Source organism: Bubalus bubalis, chromosome 14 (assembly GCF_019923935.1).
Source record: "Bubalus bubalis isolate 160015118507 breed Murrah chromosome 14, NDDB_SH_1, whole genome shotgun sequence".
NCBI lineage: Eukaryota > Metazoa > Chordata > Mammalia > Artiodactyla > Bovidae > Bubalus > Bubalus bubalis.
The window spans coordinates 52444318-52465417 of NC_059170.1; the positions used below are offsets into that span (position 1 = coordinate 52444318).

General features: G+C 39.8%; 1 protein-coding gene across 1 annotated transcript in view; it reads left to right on the top strand.

Moving 5' to 3' along the window:
* CUBN (cubilin) overlaps positions 1 to 21100 on the top strand; it is a 260214-nt gene that overhangs the window by 140089 nt on the left and 99025 nt on the right. The window contains exons 32-36 of the mRNA XM_006052367.4: positions 2420 to 2579; positions 4483 to 4596; positions 6301 to 6411; positions 8048 to 8176; positions 9158 to 9290. Of these exons, the coding sequence (XP_006052429.4) occupies positions 2420 to 2579; positions 4483 to 4596; positions 6301 to 6411; positions 8048 to 8176; positions 9158 to 9290 (647 nt within the window). The remainder of the gene's footprint in view (positions 1 to 2419; positions 2580 to 4482; positions 4597 to 6300; positions 6412 to 8047; positions 8177 to 9157; positions 9291 to 21100) is intronic.

Consider the following 21100-nt stretch of genomic DNA (forward strand, 5'->3'; position numbering starts at 1 on the left):
ATGACTTCAGACTTTTTAAAAATAGCAACAAGTTTTCTCATATTTTCTTCCCTCCAGTTTCTTTCTTATAATTTTATAAATTAAAACTTGATTTGATATTACAAGTGTTAAGAATTACTGTTAAATAAAAGAATTGCTATTCCAAACTTAAAGAAAAAGACTCATCTCTCTCCTTAATAACCTGAGGTCATATACTTTCATAAAATGGTAATTAGGAACTTATAACTTAATAACTATTACACACCATTTAAAGAGAAGTAACATGAAATGATATAGCATTTGGAGAGGGAAGAATTAAGTTTTGGGCTCTGCTACTCACTAGCTCTTTGATCTTGGGTTACTAGCTTCCATTGTCACTATTGCCCATTGGATGAGACAGTAGTTTATTAGCTAGCACACTTTGAAGTCTCACTTTCATTACTAAAAAAAAAAATCACATAGTGTTTAAGACTAGTTTAGAGGTATTGCAATGGTGCTTGTAAAATTATAGCATGCTAATCAAATGTAGGGTGTCACTGGTATATAATTTTGATGTAGGGACATTTGGAAACACTCTATCTTGATCCATTCCTTGCGAAGCAATGCCCCAGCCATGTGAATTTCAGCCCAAATCCTGTGATTTCTGAATCTCTGGGTAGGAAGGTTGGAAACATGGAGACCTCCTAGAAAATGTGCTCTTTCAAAGAATCCCCAGGGAAATGGCTCATTCATGTGATTTTCTGAATTTTCTAATTCTATTTTTTTAATTTTTTTTAATAAAAAAAATTTTTTTTTTGCCACATATCAACATGAATCTGCCACAGGTATACACGTGTGAATTTTCTAATTCTATTCTTCATTTTCTACTGTCCTTATTTTGTCTTAAGAGGATTGCAATCAAAAAGACAGCTTAGAAAGGGATGGAACAGTATCTGCTACTCACCAGGTCTCTGAATTTGGAGAGAAATAGAGGAAACTAGAAGAGTCTTGCCTTTGTGAGTTCATGGACTTGTAGAAATCCTCTAAAAGTGTGTGTACTGTTGATGATGGTATTTGTTCTTCTTAGGAACTGTGTGATTTGTGACATTAGTGAGGTCTCTGTGCATCTGTGATCTTCTTGAAAATGGAGAGTCTTAGGAGGAGAAATGTGATAGTATATGTGAAAGGCTGTGTCCAGTTCCTGGCACATAGTAAACATTTAATGAATGGTTGCTGTTATTAATATTATTGTCCCCCCCCCCCCAAAAAAAAGAAACTTATTTCCCCTGGCTTAAAGATTCATGGGCTTCTCTGGTGGTTCAGTCGGTAAAGAATCTGCCTGCAGTGCAGGGGACCTGGGTCTGATTCCTGGGTTGGAAAGATCCCCTGGAGAAGGGAACAGCTACCCACTTCAGTATTCTGGCCTGGAGAATTCCATGGACAGAGGAGCCTGGTAAGCTATAGTCCATGACACACAGAGTGCCAAGGCAATGAAAAAATTCAGTTTCACATACCGATTCAGCAATCTGGAGCAGGGGTAGCGGGTTGGGGTGGGGAGTCTGCAATGTAAACTCCATTGCACGGGCTCATATGGAAGGTCAGCCAAGTCCCAGCACAGAACTGAACAGACACAGAACCCTATATATTTTAAAATAATAAGGTAATTTTCTATTAATAAGTCAGGCTCATAGAATTCTACCATTTCTCTTCTTGACCATAACCCTATGATGAGCAAAAAGTTCCAGCAAATGCTGAGTTTCTGAAAATAAGTGATTCCTCATCATTATTTCTCATGTATTTGCTCCAGTATTCATTCTTGCATCAGCACATGTTGTGAGAATGGTACATGATGTGACTGTCCTGGAGTCACAAGAGGATGAGAGCCGGGAAAGGCATGGCATTTATAGACATCCAGGGATCTCATGGTGAGTTTCGCTGACATGAAAACTCCCATTGAAATCTTGGAAGAGTTCCTAGAAACGACCAAAGACTCAGACATTCTGATGGACCCGAGTGGACATAGAATAAAGCACTGGGTTCTAGCAAATGTGTTTTCCTTCTTTTTAAGAAAAAGCAATTATTATTATTTGGCTGTGCTGGATCTTCATTGTCGCGCATGGGCTTTCTCTAGTTGCTGCAAACAGAGGCTCTTCCTTGCAGTGTGATGGATTCTCATTGTGGTGGCTTCTCTTGTTGCAGAGCACTGGCTCTAGGGCAAATGGGCTCAGGAGTTGTAGCACTTGGGCTTAGTTACTCTGTGGAGTGTAGAATCTTCCTGAACAGTGATCGAACCCATGTTACCTGCGTTGGCAGGCAGATTCCTAACCAGGACCACCAGAGAAATCCAAATGTGCTTTCCACTAGGTCGCTGATGCTCAGATAGATACTCCACAGAACAGGGCCTTGTAGATGCCAATCTGAAGTCCTGAGCCACCATGTACCCAGTTGCCTTTCTTTGTAGGCATTTGACGGTGTAAGCTCTGCAACCGCCCGCCTTTCCGGTGTGTGTGGAAGACAGCAACTGAGGAACCCCATCATATCTTCCGGAAACAGCCTCTTCTTGCGATTTCAGTCTGGCCCTTCCAGACAGAGCCGGGGGTTTCGTGCTTACTTCAGACAAGGCAAGTTCTGTGTGGTCTCCCCAAGGCACAGACCATCTGTCCTTACCTCTCCCTCTTGGTGCTGCAATAAAATGAGACTAGTCCTTGGAAATTGTTCCCAGCTTTCTATTTAATGTGCGACACTTTAAGAAGAACAAAGGAATCATGGTTTGCAATGATTCTGTCGGGACTTTTAACTCTGTCTTAGTCCTCCGGATCTCTGTATTCCTCAAACAGGTTGTCAGAATCATACTGAAAAGTGTCTTTAATATTAGAGACACTTGTAAAGAAGTGTTTATCTGAATTTATTCATTCATAGATAAATGACCTAGCATTTATCTAAGATTTTATGCTAAGAGATACACTGCTATAAATTGCAAAACTTGTAACACAGAGTCAGATTCTAAGCCTTGAGATAGTGGTAGCCCTTCACCCGAAGAATCAATGTTGTTTTCTGTTGCCTTTTTCTTTTCTTTCTTTTTAGATTTTATGTGGACCTTTAAAAAAAAATCTTTTGAATTTGTTATACTATTGTTTCTGTTTTTATTTATTTATTATTTATTTTTGGCTAAGAGGCATGTGGGATCTTAGCTCCCCAACCAGGGGTCAAACCCACACCCACTGCCTTGGAAGGCAAACTCTTAACCGCTGTCTCACCCGGAAGTGTGTTCACCCCCCCATACCCCACTACATTGTCTTTTTCTTAAATCACCACTTTCTACTAGAGACCTTTCCATCCATTGCCTTTTGTTTGGTATTTTTAGAGGTTAACCCTTCACCCACCATCAGAGATGGAACCTAGAGCTGGAAGGGCTCTTGTCTGCTGAATATGCCTGTGATTTTTTTTTTTTTTTTTCCAGAGGATTCCTGTCCTTTCAAATAAGTGTGGTCTCTTTAGTCATTTCATCTGTTTCAGTGGACTCGCTTGCTCATTTTCTGTAGTAAAGAGCCCTGGCCAGTAACAGTTTTTGGATGGCGGTCCCCTGAGGTTGCAATGTAGACAGTGGAGCAAGACTGATCACGGAATTATTTCAAAGAACAGTTTCTTAACACTTTTTCTTCTAACTGATCACTTATATTTCACTTCAGAGCAAAAAAAGTCCCCAGCAGGTCTTCTCTGGGCTAGTACAGCAGCCTCCTTGGTCTCATGTGTTCCTCCAAAGTCAGTGTGCAGTAGCGAGTTCTGACCCTGACCTCCAGTGTACCATCGTCTGTCCTGGCTCTGCACTAAACAGGGAGTGGAGCCCCAGCTTCTCTGGATGTTCCCCATGGGGACGGAACCTGCCTGTCTTTTCTCAGCATTGCCCTGACTCTCCTCACGTGCCCCACACTTCAACCAAGTCTGTGTGGTATCCCCCATACCCTCCTCTCTATCTTGTTCAGACTGCCCTTTCCCCAGACCACTCTTCCTCACCCCGACTCCTCCTTCCACACCATCCCCTTTGTGAAACACCTTGTACACTCCCCAGCTCTCAGCAGGCACCCCCCCCATCTTCTGTTCCCACAGGGATCTGCACATCCCTGATAACACACAACTGCTTATATGAAGTCTCCATCAATTGAGTATTTACGTTCCTAAAAATGAAGTCAGTTGTTAAGAGATTATCCCTGTGCCTATAATTTACAAGTGGGTAAAGTAAGTAAATCAATGCCAGAGTTCTATCAAAAGATTCAGGCAACTCATAAGCATTTAATCTGTTCTTTGCCACTCCCCACTTCCTGTAATTGAAGAATACGGTTGTAAATGTAGAGTACATCGCCACTTTCTCATGATTCATTTGCAGCTTTCTTGGCAGAGAATTTCCTTGACAAGTCCTTTAGAAATAAGGAAACATCATTTATGTTTTCATTCTTCAAATAATTGTTCTGGAGAATCAGTAGAAATCAAAAGTGTGTGACAAAAGTGTGTGTCTGTGTCCCTCAGCCTGTGGCAGCCACACCCTCACTGACTCCATTGACACTATATCCTCTCCACTGTTCCCGAACAACTATCCAAGCAATCAGAACTGCAGCTGGATAATTCAAGCTCAACCTCCCTGTAAGTAACAAAAATAAAAAAGAATCCAGGATGCATGTGTCTGTGGGAAAGTCCAGCAATGACTCATGTTCTTATCTCTTCGCTGGTAACAATTGATGGCCTTCCTCTCCTCCTTTTGGAAGCCCTAATTCCTCATGTGCGGGAGAACAAGGGTTTCCTAATCTGGTAGGAAGTAATTTTTGCTCTTTATTCTTAATTAATTTTCTTTTTATAAGTTTCAAGGCCTAGCAAAGGAAATAACAAAGCGAAAACCTATAACCTAGTAGAAATGACAGGCATTTGAAATTGGGGATTAACAAAAATACTGGATGAATAAATAGTTTTTGACTATTTGTCTTGACTGTGGTAGGTGCTCAAGAAGATGCTAAATGAATAAATGAACAGTAAGAACCATAGCCTAGAAACTTAATAACTTATACTTTGGGCATGCAATGCCATGAGCATATTGGTCTTCAGTTAAGGTGGAAGTTAATGATAAAGCCTGGTCTCTCTTGGTTATAAAATGTATTTTTTAAAAGTCCCAGCATCGACCTTGAAGAAGCATTTAATAAGTACTTACACTGTATTCTTTTTAGAATCCTAGAATCTTTCTGATCTGGTAACAATCTAGTGGTAATGATTACTGTCCACATTTTACAGAGAAAATGAGGAGACCACTAAGAACTCGAGCAAAACGACTGTGAGGAGGGTGGCCCTGGGGCCATTATGAATCTTGTTTCAAAGGAACCCTGCCCTTCTTGAGGTTTTCAGGGGAAATTGATGACTTCAGACATAATGTGGGAAAAGCATTAAGTTCTTGACTCCACTCTCTAATTAATGACCTGTGTGATAATAGGAAAGTCACTTAGGCTCAGAAAGCCCCATTAGCTAATCTAACAAATGAAGGGTTTGGCTTAAATATTCTCTAACATTTTTCCTAGGGATGTTAAACATTAACAAAAGGGTATCTTTATTGCTCTGCATATGATTTGGGGGTCAGTGATGTAACCTTTAGCCAAAGAAAGTAGCCAGCCAGCCAGGAACCAATCCTTGGATAAAGAAGCTCCCGGCCTAGAGTCCTGCAGCCTTGCACCTAAGGATAGTTTCTAAACAGTTGTAAAGCTCTTAGATGAAAGAGCTCACTGGTGTAAAGACAGCAAAAGGAAAAGATCCTATTCTAAAGATTCAAGACCCTGGAAGAAAACAAAAGGAAAATGGACCCAGACTCAGACTATTTTGCAAGTAATTGAAAGCTTTCTTTAAAAATGACTGAACCTCCATGTCCCTGCTTCTGGACTTAAAAGTAACACAGAAAATGCTAGGATATTTGTGCCAGGGAGGAAAATGTGTCTTATTTACAAGCACAGGTAAAGAATCAGAATTTAAGGAAGCCATTAAGAAAAGTACTTCGGAGAGAAACACAGAACAGCTCATACTTTCTCCATCATCCATGAAGTAAACCCACCCCAGGGTTCTCTTACCAGCACCAGCATTTCAGAGTCTACGGACATTTTTAAAAGCTTTTCAGTTACTCTTCAGACAAAAAACTTTAGCACAGTGGTGGTTACTTCTCCTCTTTACCCCTGTCGTCTTGTGCACATCTGTCAGATTCATCAATTCTTTGCCAGAGAACCAGCAGGTGAAAGGATCAGGGGTAAAATCTTCTTCCCTGTATGTTTTGGTTGCCAGAACTTTATTAAACAGCCTTCCTTTCTTCCCCTACAGTCAATCATATCACCCTATCCTTCAGCCACTTTGGCCTTGAAAGCAGCACATCATGTACCCGAGATTTTGTAGAGGTGTTGGACGGCAGCCGTGACGACGCACCCCTCCGAGGTATGCCGTGCTCGCTCACTCACTTCCGTGGCCTGGGCTTTTTACAGTTTCTGTGCTTACATGCGTATATGCTGTCATCAGAGGTTAGAATGTTTCCAATAACTATGAAGACTGTCATAAGCCAAGGAAAGATACCGAGAGGCTGAGGAAGCAGGATTCAACGTAGAGCTGGAGAAGCTCAGCTCATTCATCTTCAAGGACATGAATGGTTTATGTATTTTTTATTAATTGAAAAGTTGCAACTGCTTTAAACAGTAGTAAAATGCAATCCACTCTAACATTAGATAGTATTCTGTGGGAAATTTCTTGTTACTGTTTGACCACAGTTCTCGTGTTCAAATTGAGCATGTTTCTTCTGGTTTTGTCCTCAGTGGAAGGAAAGTAATGGATGGATGGATGGATAGATAGCTGTAATGGATAGGTAAATACATACATATATATATATATATATGTACATTGGATGGATGGATGGATGGTTGGATGAACAGAATAGATAGACAGACAGGCAGGCAGGCAGATATTATGGAGTTCTGTTTGTAAGACATCCCAGTAAAATTAAAGAATGTTGCTTATAATTTCTGTAATGTTCTCAAACAAAATAATCTCAGGTTATTTTGGAAAGATCCCCTGGAGAAGGCAATGGCTACCCACTCTAGGATTCTGGCCTGGAGAATTCCACGGACAAAGGAGCATATATGTATCTACATACATATAATTCCATGGACAGAGAAGCCTGGTGGTCTACAGTCTGTGGGTTCGCAAAGAATCGGACATGACACTCACTCATTTAAGTGTTCTCTATGAGTTACTCCTATTTGAGCTTTGTCACTCAAGCTCCTTATCCTTCAGTAGAAGACAGGTTCCATCAGAGAAGGGACTTTGTTTTGCTCATGGCTATATTCTCAGTACACAGAACAGTGCCTGAGATGATAGTAGGCAATTGACAGATGCTCTCTGTGGACTTCTGATTGTATTCTTTGTGACTTTTGTCTGTAAGCATTTGACCATTGTCAAGGATATATTATTTAACAGATACTTATATAACCTTGCACTGAGCACTATTCTGAATTTTATAATAGTAAACTTTATAAATAGTACTATTTTTATAAAGTTCTATTTATTAAAAAACTTTAGAACTTTATAAATAGTAACTCAATTCTTATACCCTTATGACACAGAATTTCATTATTATCCATGTACCTGTTTCTCAAGTGGAGAAACTGAGGCACAGAGAGCTTGAGTAACTTGACTCGTGTCACGTAGCTGGTAAGTGGCTGAGCTTGGAGGTGAATGCAGGTGTTCTGGCCCCAACATCCGCAGTTTCTCAGCTATTGTGTGTTGCTGTTAAGTATTAGCCCCCTTCTTTGTGCAGGTGCCTGCTGCCCTGGAGAGTTTAGCATTAGTTACATTTGGAAGTTATCTGTGTTTCTCTTACCTTCCCCTCACAGTCTTTATCATGTTTATAAATGTGTCCACAGTTTATTTTGAATCATCAGGCATCATCCCAAACACTGACCCTGATCTAAATGGTTCTCTAGTAGTGGTTTCTTCTGTTTGCTTTGGTCTTTTGTGATTTTAGTGAATACATGTTGGCATATCATCATTCATTCTCCTTGTCAATGTCATCATTATTTAGGCCGATACTGTGGCCCCTCCTTGCCCCATCCTATCACTTCCTTCAGCAATGCTCTGATGCTGAAGTTCGTCTCGGATTCTACAGTGAATTTTGGTGGTTTCCATGCCACATATGCTGCATCCACGTCAGGTAAGAAATGTTAGCAAGTGGTGCTATTAGGTTAAGAGGAATGTGTAGAAAATCCTTGATTTATTATTTGGGATTCCTTTACATTTTGTGTTCTGAGCTAGTTTCATAGATCACCTCTGTGACTCATTTTACTGTCTTTCAAATTTGGTTAACATGCTTATAAATTCTAACAGCTGTGAACTCTGTACTACATCTTCCTTATCCATTAACAGACATTTATTCCCATACCTTGACTATTGTGACTAATGCTGCTCATGGTGAGCACTGGAAGTGGGGAGAATTGGTTGGAATGATCTTGGGTGACTTGCTTGTCAGCGTGTCCTTGTTCTCCTTCTTGATACGTTTGTTGAGGGAGCCCCTGATGGACAGTGTCCAGTGGTGTCTCTAACCGGTGGACAGCTGCCGTTCTTCAGTCTCCCTGGCCTGACAGCTGCATTCAGGCAGGGCTGGGTGTCTTCAGGGATGCAGGATGGACCATGGCACATGGGGAGAAGGGGAAAGAGGAGCGCCCAGTAAGAGGCTGTAAGCTAGGATAGTTTTGCTTGTCAGCTTCCTCATTATTAGCTGTTAAAAGCCTTAGAATGCTGGGAGATCTGTGCAAGTTTCAGTGCTCTCCTGAGAAGGAAATGTTGAAATATTGCTTTCTTTTCTAGGCCGGGGGTGAAAATCATCCTGGTCAGAAATACTAAGGATTAAAATGAGTCTTTTATTACATAGAGCTATAGTTCACAGGAAGAAAAGGCTTTTCGAAAAGAAACTACAGGGATTCCTTCTAATCCACCATACCCAGTGGCTTTTAGTTTTCAAGTTACGGAATCTTTTCCTTATTATTATATATGCCGTGGATTTTTTTTTATTATGAAATGAAAATAGTACATCCTTTGATGCTCCTAACAGCTCTTCTAGTGTTCTTTCTATATCTTATGGTGTCTTGTATTTGACATTTACTCTGCCACTCATTTTGTTTCTCTTTTCTTCTAGCTTGTGGTGGAATATTCCACATGGCTGAGGGCATCTTCAACAGCCCTGGCTACCCAGAAGTTTATCCTGCTAATGTGGAATGTGTCTGGAACGTCGTCAGCTCCCCTGGCAACCAGCTCCAGCTGTCTTTTATGTAAATCCTTTTTTTTTTATAGTGTATTGTTTTGGTGAGAATGAATCTGCAGGAAGGAAGCACTGTTACTAATAGGATGGACAACTAATAGCATATGTGTCCAAACAACTGTTAAGAGAATATGGTGGGAACTTCAAGGAAGTCTGTTTGCATATTTCCTCTGTTTTAGTCATAGTTTAGGTTATAAATAGCATTAAACTTCTCTTATGAATGGTTTTAGAATCCTGCCTAACATTACCGAGAGTACATGCCTGAGCTCTTGGCATGTTTTAATTTTTGGAATTCTCATCTTCAGATAACATTAATTTTATCTTTTTTTTAAAAAAAAACTTAGAAATATTTAGACTCTTCCAGAGAATCACTATCATTCTTTCTTCCAGCAGAAATCCCCATCTCAATTAAGCCTTCTTTACTCATACACCTTATCTCCACCCCCAATCCACTTTTTCTTCTTACTCTTAGCAAGAAAAAAGGATTTTGGAAGTATTTGGAACTATTGGCCTGACAAAAATAGGTATTTTTGTCAGACATTTTTTTCCAACAAAGATGGGTTTATTTGCAATCATCAGAGAACTGCAGTTTGAGGCCTGCAACCATAGTGGGCCACATGCAAGTCCCTGTATAGAAAGAGAAGAAGAACACTTCTACAGAGAAGAAAAGGAAGTTGAGAGGGCTATAGTAAACATTCTTCTCATTGGTTGAGCCCTTCAGGAAGAAAGAGAGGTCTTTCTTCTTCCTGCTGGACACTTCTGTTTTTGCAGGGCATGAGACTGCCCCCTTTTGGTATGTGACTCTATTTAATTAAGATTCTATTTATTAACTTTTTACATTTCCCCCTTTTGATCATAATATTTTTCTGAAAGCATTGCTGATCTAGAATCAGGGTTTCTAGTTTCAGCAGTTTTCTGTGTGTCCATGTCAAGAAGGACCTTTCCTGGTATAGTATCTCATGTCAGAGGGAAAGTGCACACACTGGAAATCTATCAAGGTCACATTTGTATAACTAGGAGGAGTGGGAGGGAGAATGCTCAGGTACTTTTAATCTGAAGTGCATTTGAGATCAAGATCATAGACACTGGAGATTGTCTGAAGCCATAGGTCATCATCAGAGGTTTGGCAACAAACGTCTAACAGGCCTAGTCTGGATATCTTGGGAAACTGTCTAATCAGATGTCACCTGCTTCAATTCCAGAACATCTTTGCTTCAGGTCACCAGGTGATATGCAGGTCCAATCAGGGTTCAGTGATTTCTTTAGGTGAACCATACGAATCCAAGAGTCTATTCCTGAGAGCTTGGTTTCACAGGGTTGGTTAGAGGTACCCAATAGGGGCCTTTCCAGTGAGGATGAAGTGAGTTCTTCTGGAGGAGTCTTTTCCAATTGACAGGTTTCAAGATGTAATGCTTAATGTCTTCATTTCTCAAAGGTATACTATGAAAAGATTATGCTATTAAAACATGGTTACTTTTAATACCAGCAATTAATCCCTTGCAGTATTGGAATATCTCGCTTTCTATCAGTTGTGGGTCAAAATAAGTGAGAGCCAAGTGCATTGGAAATTCTAGGGCTATCTCAAAAGATAAGAGTATAAGTTTCGAAAGGGGAGGATCCAAGATTTAGAAGGACTGATAGCAATGTTTTTGACCAAGGTGTTTGGAGGGCTTCTATAAATTTGGCCAAGTCTTAATGATGCTGTTGGGTGTTCAATCAAATCAGAGGATTGAAGGTGGTAAGCACAGTGGAAGTGCTGTAAAACTAGTCAAACAGCAGACTTGTCAGAGTACCTGGCCAATAGAATGGACTGCCTCAATCGCTGTGAAGTCTGAACGGAGTTCCCCAGGTAGGGATCCTCTTTTCCAAAAGGACTTTTGCCACAGAAGAGAGAGCAGCCTGTCTGCAAAGGAAGGCCTCAGTCCACTGTGGAAACATATAGACCATGACTAAAACATATTTATATCCATTAGAGGAAGAAATTGTATAAAATCCATTTGCCAGAGCTTGAATGGTCCATTAGGCAATTTAAAATGTCTGGGAGCAGCACAGACAGGCTTCCCTCAGTTCTACTTTGGACACGTGGGACAAGTGAGGTAGGCACTTTTCTCAGCCTTGTTAATGTTTCCTCTCTAATATTGATTCATGAAGGCAATCATCTTGTCAGTAGAACAATGGTTTAATGCATGCACAGTGGTGGGGAGTGGGAGTTTTAGAGTGTCTGGTAGCAATAAGTTCTTATTTGATGTGAACCAGAGCTTTCTCTTTTTATCAAACCAACAATAATTGAATTTCCAATCTTGTTTTCCCTTTTCTGAGAACAATTTCTGGGCTTTTCTAGCCAGTTTTTCTAAATTTCCCTTTGGACCATGACAGAAGTTTGGTTGCTATTGGTTCCTTTAAGGGCAGCATTCCTTATAAAACTATTGTCAAGGTAATTTTCCTTAGCTTACAAAGAGTCAGGTTCACAGTGTCCCAGAACCTTAATAATAGCTAAAGTGGCAAAGGAAAGTATCACATCCAGTAATTCCTAAACTTGAGGGGAGGCATTTAAAACTTTTTTGCCCTTGGAAGTAAGGAGGGCATATTGCTTAGTAAGGAAGACACATTGCTCCCATGGTATTCCAAAATTATTAGCTACTCCAAAAACTACTATCAATATGAGCTACTATCAATATAAATACTAGCAGTTTTATCCGTGGTTAAAGTATAAGCCCATGTTGCTGCTGCTGCTACTGCTAAGTCGCTTCAGTCGTGTCCAACTCTGTGCGATCCCATAGATGGCAGCCCACCAGGCCCCGCCGTCCCTGGGATTCTCCAGGCAAGAACACTGGAGTGGGTTGCCATTTCCTTCTCCAATGCATGAAAGTGAAAAGTGAAAGTGAAGTCGCTCAGTCGTGTCCGACTCTTCGTGACCCCATGGACTGCAGCCTACCAGGCTCCTCCGTGCATGGGATTTTCCTGTGTGTCAGTGTTCCATTCTCTTGCTTTTCATATAAAAAGGGAAAAGAGAATCCAATTATTGGGATGCCCAAAGACAGGTGAGTTCTTCAAATTGCCTTTAAGGCCTTGAAGGTTATGTTATCTCGTTTCCTCTTAAAATTGGGTTGAGGGTGTTAATGTTGAGTAAAACATACAGAGATTTAGCCATAAGAGAGAAATTTGGAATCTAGTGTCAGCAATAATCAACTAGCTAGAGAAAACTTCATAGTTGTGCTTAGTTTCAGGTTTGGGGAATGTAGGACACCACAAAGTCTGTCTGGACCCAGGTACAGCCCTTGTCCTGATAGCAGATATCCTAAATATCAAAGCTGGATTTGGGCAGACTGCAGTTTTCCTTTGGTGATCTTAGGTCCCTTTAAGGCTGAAAGCTTTAGCAAGTGGATGCAGTTTTCCTGTGAGGCTTGAGATACAGCATGAAGAAGCAAATCATCCACGTGTTGCAGCTAAGTAGTTGAACCTCTAGAGAACTTTGTATGACCCAGACCAGCCTTCACGATTCCCGAGAAACAAGGACACTGAGTAAAACTCTGAGATGTTACTGTCCAGGTGAATTGTTCTTCTTACCAAGTAAAGGCAAAAAGGTATTGACTAGCTTCATTAACCAGAATGCTAGAGAATGCACTGCATGAATCAATTGCAGTAAAGAATTTGCTTCCAGGTGGACTGATGTCAGTATCCTGTGAGAGCTGGGGACCACACAGTGGAAAAGGATAACAGTGTTGGTGATTGTTTGGAGGTCCTAGATAAATCTGACCTTTAGCTTTTGTCACTGGTGAACTGGGAATGCTTCAAAGGATAGTACAAGGGATAATGAGACCTTGAGCTTTGTAGTTTCCTAGGAGGGTTTTTGTGTCTTGAAGAATCTTTATATTTAAAGACTTTTTATTAATTCAGGGAAGAGGTTTTGAGGGATCTACTTGAATCTTCATAGGAGGTGTGTTGTGAATTGTGCCAACACCAGTTAGAGATTTTGCCCATAAGGAAGGTGGTAGCTGATTCAATAGAGACAAATAGTAAGTATTTCCAGAATCAGCTCTAGAACCATCAGAGATGGAAGATAGAAGATGTCAAAGGGTCATCTAATTTCCCTTGTTGGTTACTTTGATGACTCCTGTCAGAATCTTGAATGATTTCCCCCTTCTTGGACAAAAATATTCCAGCATGGCACTTCTCTAAGATGTCTTTACCTGACAAATGGGTAGTGCTAGAAGAACTAAGGGAAAAGCACATGTATCTCTCAAAGGACTTAAACAAAAGGGAATTGGTTCAGAGACAGGAACCTCCTGAGACTTGTTAGATCCCCACTAGTGAACTGTTTCTGTTCTCTGAGGCAGGGGCTTTTTTTTTTTAATAGTAATGGAATTGAGCACCGAGAGTGTGGCTCTGGGGTCAGTTAGGATTGGAAGAAATCCATTCCTAAAGAAATGTTTCTCCACACAAGTTAAGAGGGAAGATTAGGAAGAATTCCTGTAGTTCCTCAGAGCCCCATCAGTGAGAACTGGGAGGATGTTGAAAGGCCGGTTAGAAGGCCAGTTAGAAGTGCTTCAGGCTGAAGATGTCTGAAGCACTTAGATTTGGAACAATCTCTTTTCCAGTGTCCTGGCTCTGCAGTAATAGCGGATACTAGTAGGATATGGTTTCACTTAGGAGCCTTCTTTTGCTGGGGTTGAAGATTAAGAATTTTGGCAGTCTTTCTCTGAGGTGACTCATTTGGAGTTGGAGAGAGCTGGTTTGCCACATTAGCTAAATCTGGGATAGACAGTTTCCCATTCCATCCTGATCCTTGTTACTAGAAGGGAAAAGTCCCAGTTCAGCCCATTAATAAACATAGTGTTAAAAGCTACCTGGGTGAAATCAACATCTAAAAGAATATCAGAATTTTCCTTAAAAATGATGTGAAGTTGATTGTAATAATCATGAACAGTTTCATCAGATTTTTGTATGTGAGCCTGAATTTTGTTCCAATCAGCAGGATTTGGAGAAACCCCAGGAACAATGTGATGAAGCCTCCTGGGGATTGCCTGAGCCTGATCATATAATGATAGCAGGCTGGCCTCCCAGCTGTAATTCTAGAAACCTTGCAGGATTTCCCCCAGTTAGTAGTTTTCATCCAATGCTGATCCTAGCCTTCACTGACCAACATAAGAACTAGCTGATGTAAGGCTGATAAGTTTAAATAATTATATTAAAATTTTCCAGCAGTCTGTGAGTATCCTCAGTTACTTTGGGAAAACTTTTGACTATAGCTCTCAATTCAGCTTTGGTTCAGGGAATACAAAAAATAAACAGTTCAGCCTCTGGATTCTTAGAAGGCTTAATTTTAAACAGACATTCCTACACGTTCAGAGGACAAGTGAATGAGAATAGTTTCAACAGGGAAGCTTGGTAAGAGAATTGGTATGAGGGTAATTGGCAGTACAGAGAAGGAGGAGACAGTATAGCTAGGAAGGAGGAAGATGGCCTTGGAGATGGGATCTAACCCATGAAGAGCCAAAAGAGAGAGACCAGATGGTGTTAGGGGCAGAGCCTGAGACAGAGAAGCTGAAGAAGAGGAGCCTGAGGCACTGGGAGCCATTTTATCTCTCATTACTCATGTTTTCCTTAAAATCTTATTTTGTAAAGAAGCCATTCTAGACTCCTGATAATGTTGGGAAGCTTCCAAATACCAATCAAAGTAAGCATTCCACTCATTTCTGGAGATTTTGAGCTATTGTAGTCCTCTTTGTTTCTAAAAAAATTCAACTTTGGGAATTTGAAAAGGTCATCATAATGATCATTGAGATCCTAAATTGTCTTTGGTCAGGTTGGCCCATTTAGTTAGAAATGTGCATAAGGAAAGACTTCAGTTCTTAAACATCAAATTTGCCAGAGTCTCTGTTTGGAAGGTACTCTCACAATTCTTAGTTACCTGGGCTCTGATGTCTCAGAGGTTTTTCTCTAGAGTAAAAGAACAATTTTCAAACATTTTGCAGCATAAGCAGCTCAGTTCAAATAGCTCACAAGCCTAAAATACCAGCCAATTCTAAGGAAATAGCTTGGTCCTAGAGGAGCTTGGCCAAAGGCTTTTTTAGCCACTTTCCAGAGACTAGCCCTTTGCAAAGGAATAGGCTGAAGGCTGGACAAAAATAGGCACAGTTTCAGTGAAACGTCCCCTGCTCCCAAAGGAATGGTTCAAAGGCTAGTCTGTTTCAATTGAAACAGTCTGATCTCAAATCAGACAGAAGTGCCAAGTGAGTACTTGTGTACAGAGCAAAGCATTGACTAGAAAGATGAAGCTTTAAAATAGATTCTGAATAAAACCTAGAGAGCTTCAAATGCAAAGAGAATGTGAGCTCAGATCCAGGAGAAGGATCTTCAGACTCCAGATTTGGTGGGAAAACCAGTGAATGACAATGGGCTGAATTGTGGGTGCCACACCTGTTTGCTTACCGAACCACCAAAATGTGGGTCTGAAATAAACAGAATGCTACATATTCCTCCAGCAAAGACGGGCTTATCCAGGATCAGCAGAGAACTGCAATTCAGGATGCACAACTGTAGTGATCTACTGCAAGTCCCTGCACAGCAGGAGGATGATACTCTTTTTTTAGAGAGAAAAGGAAGCCAGGAGGGCAGTAAACAGAATCCATGGCTTTTATTGGCTGAGTCCATGCTAGGAGAGAGAGGAGTCTTCTTTCTTCTTCCTGTTGGGCTCAGCTACCATCATGGGGTGTGAGAGTTCCTTCTGGTTTCTCCATTCTTTATAATTAAAGTTTCTTTTTATTAATTTTGACAGAAATTAATGAAAAATCACTCATGTTCCTCATTGAACTGTAAGCCCTTTTAAATATGAAGTATGGACGTACAGTCAACAGTAGGATCCTGCCACATTCTGGGCAGTCTTAGGTTAAATTAAATAGCAGTAATGTATTTTCTAGAAGTAGATAGTGCAAAGCACATTGTAAGTGAGATGGGGATTTTTAATCCATCAGTAGAGAAATACTTGTGACGCTGGTAGTGTCAGACTGGTAACGGGTACTTGATAAATATTGGATAATAAGACATTGGTTTTTAAAACTAAAAGGTTTTTGTTTTACTGTATCACAGATTATTGGGCTTTGGTTGATGTTACTAATTCTGTTTTGAAAAGAATATAATACCTGACTTACTGTGGAGAGAAGAGGATGGTTTTGAGGACACTGCTCTGTTTATTCCAAAAACCTTGTTCCTCTTCTAGGCATGCCATTCTGTGCATCAAGAATGGATTTTTTTTTTAAATGAAAGATAAGTCCTATTTCTGGACCATGTTCAAATATCTCAAGTTACTTTCTTTTAGCCTACCAGTCAATGCCTCTTTAGGATCCAACTGGCATTGTGTCAAAACAAAGACACCCTCTGAGCACCTGAAAGGCAATGCAAGTTTAAGTTGTCTCATTGGAAAGAGGTTTTGTTTGCTTTTATCTTTACAAAAAGCACAAAGTTTTGTATGGGAAGAAATATAAGTACATATATATATACATATGTATTACACATACAGCCATATATATATACATATGTATTTTTTATTCAACATTTATTAAGCCCCTACTTTATACAGGTAAGCTTTTGTTACACATATGTTAGATGCTTCATATATAAAGCACAATTTATTCTCATAATAGATGCTTTATAGCCAATGATGAATAAAATGTGAACATCGTTCCTATGGTAAGTCCAAAGTCCTTCACATAGATTACTAGGCTTCATAATTGCTAAATTAAAGGGCTTTCTTGTTGTTGTTGTTGTTTTCCTCTTTGTCCTTACCACATTCACATTCTTAAACAGTCTGATGTTCAGCAGTTATCAGGTACTGGGCCAGGTACTGGGAATGTTCAAGACAGACAAGATCCCATTTTTTGTTAAGTTACTAAGAAGTTAATGTCAAGAAGCTATTTGTTTAAAACCTAGAGAGATTCATTTCATCTTTGGGGATAATCTTATCCATACAGGGCCATAGTTATGATTAGATATGTTAAATTTTAAATGTACAGCACAGGGCTGATGCATGCCTGATGTTCAATGAATGTTAATTCTCTCACCCTGCCATTTCTAAAGTCTCTTGTTTGGCAGTGCAAAATTAAAATTAAATGGACAACACTGAGCTCTCCTCCTAGAGGACAGAAGATAAACACAAAAAGCAAGTTTCATCCATTGTATTCTTTAATAGACACTAAATCCTGATTATTGTATAAACAAATCTAATGCTTCATCTTTTTCTCTTCTCATCCATGAGAAGTGAATTTTGATTATTTTGTCTTCCTTGCTTGAGTTTTATTTTTAAAGTATAATTTGTGGAATACAAGATGTTCCTCTTTATGCAGATGATAATGAAAAGGGCTTTATGGCAAGGCCTCCAAGTTATTTCTGCCCTGGTCTAAACTATATCCAGATGGGCACTTGGAGGCATTCCTCTGGGATGGGAGAGAAGCATATGGAATATGTCAAGTTCTAAAACATGGGGTTTGAATTGTGGATACTGTGGTGAAATTGAGTAGGGAAAAGAACTGGAGGAATTATGGTTGAATCTGTAACACAAAAGGAGGGGGAAAAATAAAACCCCCAAAGAATTTCTTTTATAAAACAGATATTTAAAGGAATTAGCATAAAGTGTATTTTATGCTGGCAGAGTCCTTTTACAATGTGATTGATCTTGGTTCAAAAATCGAAATGAGATAATGAGAAACAGAGATCGTACTATTTTTGTTCCACATCATATTTTTACTAGCAGATCTGAGCCAAAGTTTTGGAAAGAAGATAGGTTTGCTTATAAATTGAACTGGCCTAAAACAGAAACTTCCAAGAACAATAAAACATTTTTAAAAGTTAAATTTGATTCTAACAGATATCCTACCATTGTTTCTAATGAAAAGCCTTTTGTGACATTTAGCATTGGATTACACCAGTCTGGTACAAAAACAGAAAAACCGAGCACTTAGTGATCTTCTGGACCCTTGAGTCAAACTTTAATGTGCATGTTGATCATCTGGGATCTTATTAAAATTCATATTCTGATTCAGTTGGTTGGTGGGACCTGATGCTTCATTTCAAACAAGCTCTGAGGTGATGCTAATGCTGCTGGACCACATGCAACATTTTGACTAGAAAAGATTTAGGGGCAATTTTGTGTTAATTGGGTTTCTCTGGTGGCTCAGACCATAAAGAATCTTCCGTCAATGCAGGAGACCCAGGTTCAATCCCTGGGTTGGGAAGATTCTCTTGGAGAAGAGAATGGCTACCCACGCCAGTATTCTTGCCTGGAGAATTACATGAACAGAGGAGCCTAATGGGCTACAGTCCACGAGGTTTTCAAAAACATAACTGAGTGACTAAACACTTTCTGTTTTTGGTAAATCACCTGTAGATAAAAATAATCACCTTTTGTTTTTTATGAGAATCAGAATGTAATTTTAGCATATTTTACATTGTTGATAATATTATGGGTAATAAAACTGAGCCTGAATTTAAGAGCCAAACTTGACAACCATCCTAAGGATAGATTCAGAACAATTATTTTCCAAAACTGATTGTTCAGTTCAGTTCAGTTCAATCTCTCAGTCGTGTCGGGTTTGACTCTGCGACCCCATGGAGTGCAGCACGCCAGGCTTCCCTGTCCATCACAAACTCTCAGTTGGTGATTGAGATAGATTGTAGATATAAACTGTCTCATGAAGCATTAAACTGTCAAGGAAGACAGTGGAGGTAAGACAAATGTGTGGTTCATTTAGCCTGATGTGGATCTTTCCTCTTTTTTTCTGCTACTCAGTTATGTCACTTGTTTAGTTGCTAAGTTGTGTCCGACTCTTTTGCAACCCCGTGGACTGTAGCCCGCCAGCTTTCTCTGTCCATGGGATCTCCCAAACAAGAATAGTGGAGTAGGTTGCCGTTTCCTTTTCCAGGAGATCCTCCCAACATGAGTCTCCTGCATTGACTGGCAAATTCTTTACCACTGAGCCAGCAGGGAAGTCTGCAAAAATAGCCTGAAATATAGACCCAGGTGATCTACACGGTAATAACCCACCTTGATGGGATTATTGAGAGGTACAGACTCACTGTCCTGCTGGAGACCTACCAATGCTGGTATCTGGCTTGGCAAGCTGTTAGTGGAGCGGAGCTGACCAGTTTGCTCCTGTCCTCTGGTTGACAATGAAGCCTCAGAGGTGTGCCTGATACATCTGATCCCCTAGTGGGGCGTGAGGTCCCAGTAACTCCAGGCCAGTAAGCTGTTCCTGAAGCATCCTAAGCTGTTAGTTGAGAGAGAGCCCCCAAAGGGCACTGGCTTACCAGCGTCATGGGAAATCCTGCTCATGTTGAGCAGTACCTGAAAGATACACAGCAGGGAAGTAAGTTTTCTCTTCTGGAGACCTTTCCCCCCTTCCCAACAGTTTCTTTTCTTTCTTTTTTATTTATTTTATTTTATTTTTTTTCTTTCTTTTTTAAAAAATTAATTTATTTTTATTTGACTGCACTGGGTCTCAGTGTGGCATGCATCTTTTTAGTTTTGGCATGCGAACCCTTAGTTGAGGCCTGTGGGATCTAATTCCCTGACCAGGGGTCAAACCTGAGTCTCCCACATCAGGAGTGCAGAGTCTTAGCCACTGGACCACCAGGGAAGTTCAACAATTTCTTTAATCTTGCTAAGCCATTCTTTCTTCTTCTCTTTATCTTGTCCTTCTCAGCAAAAATTAATTACTTCTGAAAAAAGAAGAGTGTGTGCTCACTTCATTTACTTTTTAAAAAATCGTTAAATTACCTTTTTATTTAAAAAATAATTTTACATGAATAAAATATTACGGGGCAGCAAAAGTTCCCCATCCATATTCCTATACCTTCTCATCACAGAGATAACCGGTGTTTTCAATTTTATGTTTATCACCCCTATGCAAGTTTATATACTGTTATTATATATATATTTTATGTATATATATCAGTTCAGTTCAGTTCAGTCACTCAGTTGTGTCCAACTCTTTGTGACCCCATGGGCTGAAGCACACCAGGCCTCCCTGTCCATCACCAACTCCCAGAGTTTACTCAAACTCATGTTCATTGAGTCAGTGATGCCATATGCCTGTCTCCATACACACTACATAATATTGCTTTCTGTTTTAGTCTTTACATAAGTGCAGTAATGCTTACTGATTTTGCTGAAATTGTACTAAATTTATAGATTGATTTTGGAAGAATCTTTATATAGAGACTTTTCATATTAAATTTGGAATATCTCTCCATTTATTCAGTCTCCTTTTAGATCCTTCACTAAAAGTTTATATTTTTTCTATGAGAGTCTTATATTTTGTTACGTTTATTCCTAGGCATCTTATTTTTTTATTGCTATTAAAAATGGCATCTGTTTAAAAATTATGGATGTACCTGACCACCTTACCTAAAATAACCTTCCTTAATGACTACACTTTTTCCTCGTAGAATTTATTACTGCCTCACCGTATTTCTATTTCTTTGTTTATTATCTACTTCTAGAATATAAGTTTCTCAAAGGAAGGAACATTATTTTCTTCATTATCTTTTCCCAGTGTCCCAATATAAGAGAGACAAGTAATGTTGACTTAGGTACAGTTCCTAAATTTTTGTTTGCTGGTTTAAGGAAACTGTATTAATTTTTGCCTATTATCTTATCCAGCAGCCATTCTATTTTCTAGAATGTCAAAAATTCTGCATCTTGTGTGCTTCTCTATCTTCAGTGCCTAGAAAAGGCACTTGGTGGATATTTATGAATAAGCGAGTGCTCTTAAATATTGATTGGCAGCACTTGCCTTCCAGTTCTTACAGCCATTTTCCCTTTCC